Genomic DNA, 3,579 nt, shown 5'->3' with positions numbered 1-3,579 from the left:
TGTTCTTGAAACTCGGGTAGTCTTTCCAGATTGAGAGGGTGCACTAGAAAAGCATAAGGCGGGACCTAGGAGCGCGGGCCACGCCCCCATACCGCCCATTGGCTGCTTTTGAACGTTCTGAGCCCGCCCCTCCGGGGGGCTGTGGCATGTTTATAAAAGACCTGCGGTGGCTACGCGGTTTCATTCCACGTTCTTAACTGTTCCGTTTTCCACCTCTGCTTCGGGCTCCCTCCTTCTCCGTTCGCTTTGCCCATTCCGTTTCAGCCAGTCGCCGGGAATCATGAAAGTAGCCAGTGGCAGCACCGCCGCCGCCGCAGGCCCCAGCTGCGCGCTGAAGGCCGGCAAGGCAGCGGGCGGCGCGGGCGAGGTGGTGCGCTGCCTGTCTGAGCAGAGCGTGGCCATCTCGCGCTGCGCCGGGGGCGCCGGGGCGCGCCTGCCTGCCCTGCTTGACGAGCAGCAGGTGAACGTGCTGCTCTACGACATGAACGGCTGCTACTCACGCCTCAAGGAGCTGGTGCCCACCCTGCCCCAGAACCGCAAAGTGAGCAAGGTGGAGATCCTCCAGCACGTCATCGACTACATCAGGGACCTGCAGTTGGAGCTGAATTCGGAATCCGAAGTCGGGACCCCCGGGGGCCGAGGGTTGCCGGTCCGGGCTCCACTAAGCACCCTCAATGGCGAGATCAGCGCCCTGACGGCCGAGGTGAGATCCAGATCCGACCACTAGATTATTCTTATACCGACGGGGAAACTGAGGCCAGAGAGGGTGTGGGCGCTTGCACCAGTTCCGTCCCATCTTTGCGGGTAGCTGGCTATGCGGGGGTGCCTAAGGAGCCTGGAAAAAGCGCTCTCCCGTCGTCTACTCCTGGGGAAGGGGGCGTCCGCTGCGCTCGGAGCGGCGTCCCTCCCAACGCTCCGGTCTCACCTCTTCTCTCGTTTTCACAGGCGGCATGCGTTCCTACGGACGATCGCATCTTGTGTCGCTGAAGCGCATTCCCCAGGGATCGGCGCACCCCAGCCATCCGGGGGCAAGAGGAATTAAGTGCTCTGTGGTCTCCCCAACGCGCCTCGCCGGATCTGGGGGCGAACTAGACAGATCGGCGGCCACTGCGCCCTTACAGCATCCAGCCTAGGGCTGAGGGACTGGAGAGGAGAGGGCGACCCTCTCTCCACACCTACTAGTCACCGGAGACTTTAGGGGGTGGGATTCCACTCGTGTGTTTCTATTTTTTGAAAAGCAGACATTTTTAAAAATGGTCACGTTTGGTGCTTCTCAGATTTCTGAGGAAATTGCTTTGTATTGTATATTACAATGATCACCGACTGAGAATATTGTTTTACAATAGTTATGTGGGGCTGTTTCTTTGTTATTAAACAAATAATTTAGATGGTGGCAGTGACTTCTTGGATTGAGGGGGAGGGTCCTCGGCTGGGGGTTGACCCCTGACTCTCTTCACAGCTGGTTCTGGGAGAACTGGAGGGCTACATCTGGATTGTTGCTCTTACCGGCCTGAATGAGTTGTTTCCGGTGTCTTTAAAGTCTATTCTTACCCCCACCATCCCCGGCTATTTCCCTGCTCCCTAGTGTTATAAAACTAAATACTCTAGACCTCTGGGGTTTCTCAAGGTGATCATTGGGCCATCTGGATCACCTGGGGAGGTTGTTAAAATGCAGATGAACCTGCCAGGGCCCCCTCTGTGTTGGAGTATTGAGCAAGCCATTTAAGTTGGAGAACGTGGTCGCTGGACCACCCACTTCCTTGCCAAGATGTGGATAAAATGAGACCCAGTGGAAAAGGACTTGCTTAGGGCCATAGCTTGTGAGAGGCAGTGATTCTATCACCCCATTCCCCAGTAGGAGGTGCCTCCCCCAGCAGCCTACCTCTGGGTTCCAGCAGGCCGCCCTGGGGCTCCTGGCTCATCCAAGTGGGTGAGCAAGTTGGCAGGGCCAGGTTCGGCACAGCTGCTGGGACACCTGCTCTAGGTCCAGACTCAGCCGCATCACCCTGGCCTGGCTCTGTTGGCAGCTCAAACAAATCTCCCCCCAACCCCAGGGTTCCTGCGTAGGATCTGAGGAGTGGAATCTCATTCCCCAGCTCCTGAGCAGGATAAATATGGCATTGGCAACGGCCTATCTGCCTGGACATGTATGTGGATTTCTACTCAGGGAAGCGTGTATGGGTGTCTACTCCTGTGTACGTAACAGGAGTAAGCTGGTCTCCCCCTGCTACTCCACGGTGGGGATGGGCCAACTGTTCATATATAGGCCTGGAGGTGTAAGTAGGGGTATGCTCGGGGCTGTGTGCAGAAGGGCAAATAGAGCACATGTGTTCTGCAGATAAGTGTGGAACCTCCAGCTGTTTGGGCTTGTGTGTTCTGCCTAAATGCATTGTGGGCATCTCTGCATGGGTCTGGGATGATGGATGGGTTTGAATGTCTGGGGGCCACAGAACCACACTGTGGGTTTCTGTGTATATAATTGTTCTATAGATTGGTTGGCATTCCTGGGCCTCTGCGGGTCTGGAGTGAAGGTGGGGACAGCTATGTTTGGGCAAATCCTTCCTCAAAAGTTCACGTGGCAACTCCCTGGGCTATCATTAGGTCCTGGGGGCACCAACCCTCAAGAATAGATGCCAGGTAAATCCCCATGTGTTACATATGGAGAAACTGAGTCCCAGGAATGGCAAAGAACTTGTCCCAGAAAGGTAAGGGCTATTCATACATTTTGTCAGTAAACGATAGAATAAAATAAATAGCCCCTAGCACCGGAAGCCTGGCTCTGCTCAACTCCACCCTTTACAAAAACGGTTTCGTGGATACCTGGGGGGGCTAAAGGCAGGATTGTGGTCCCAATTTTACAGCAGAAGACACAAGCTCACAGACGGGATGAACAAAAAATCAAATGAAAGATTATGATTCCTTGAGCACTAACGTTAAGCCAGTTATACCCCCTCCACAAGCAGTTTATGGCTTTTATCAAACACAGTATTTGTAGGCGAATTATGTTCTTTGCTACCCCCTCTCCACCGGCTGCTGTATCAATAGTACTAACCTCACGGTAAGTAGTACAGAATAAATGAAAGTAAGTGGTTAAAACGTTTAGCACAATGCTTGGCACAATGTTGCATAGTTATATATTATCATGATTAATTGTCGCCTGTGCATCCTTGGAGTGTCCTCGGAGGCACACGTGTGCACGCACTCCCTCTCACGTGTGGGCCCTGGCCTGCAAGCCCACCCACGGGAACGTAAGCAGGTTCCCCCTCGCGTACTCCGACATGCAGGGCCTTTCTTCCAGGGGAGGAAGGGGCTGCGGCAGGGGCCTGGGCCACCTCCCCCGCCATTCAGGCACACTCTGGATTCCACGTTCCCCTCTTTTCCCCTTTGGCCCAGGCCCAGCCCATCTGGAGGCCGGCTCGGCGGCGGCCTGGGAGCGTTTCCATCAGCTGGGCCCGAGGAATGCGGAGCTATTTAACCTGAGCATCCCCAGGTGTACGGAGGCGCCTGGCTGTCTGGGGCCCGCAGTCTTTGGCACGGCCGCGCTAGACAAACAGCGCGCCGCCCCCGCCCTGCCCCTCC

General features: G+C 55.5%; 1 protein-coding gene across 2 annotated transcripts; it reads left to right on the top strand.

Annotated features, from left to right (window-relative positions):
* Positions 1–186: 186 nt before the first annotated feature.
* On the top strand, positions 187–1,394 carry ID1 (inhibitor of DNA binding 1, dominant negative helix-loop-helix protein). Of its 2 annotated transcripts, XM_011979813.1 has the most exons (3): positions 187–703; positions 946–988; positions 1,141–1,394. In XM_011979813.1, exons 1-2 carry the CDS (start codon positions 281–283, stop codon positions 985–987), a joined length of 465 nt encoding a protein of 154 aa, XP_011835203.1. In that variant the 5' UTR covers positions 187–280; the 3' UTR covers position 988; positions 1,141–1,394. The 2 variants fall into 2 exon arrangements, with proteins under 2 accessions (XP_011835203.1, XP_011835202.1); XM_011979812.1 differs by having other exon boundaries at positions 946–1,394.
* Positions 1,395–3,579: the final 2,185 nt, after the last annotated feature.

This window comes from Mandrillus leucophaeus, unplaced genomic scaffold (assembly GCF_000951045.1).
Source record: "Mandrillus leucophaeus isolate KB7577 unplaced genomic scaffold, Mleu.le_1.0 Scaffold206, whole genome shotgun sequence".
Classification (NCBI taxonomy): domain Eukaryota; kingdom Metazoa; phylum Chordata; class Mammalia; order Primates; family Cercopithecidae; genus Mandrillus; species Mandrillus leucophaeus.
Note: the sequence above shows the minus strand (reverse complement) of the source record. Positions and strands in the feature narration are given on the sequence as shown.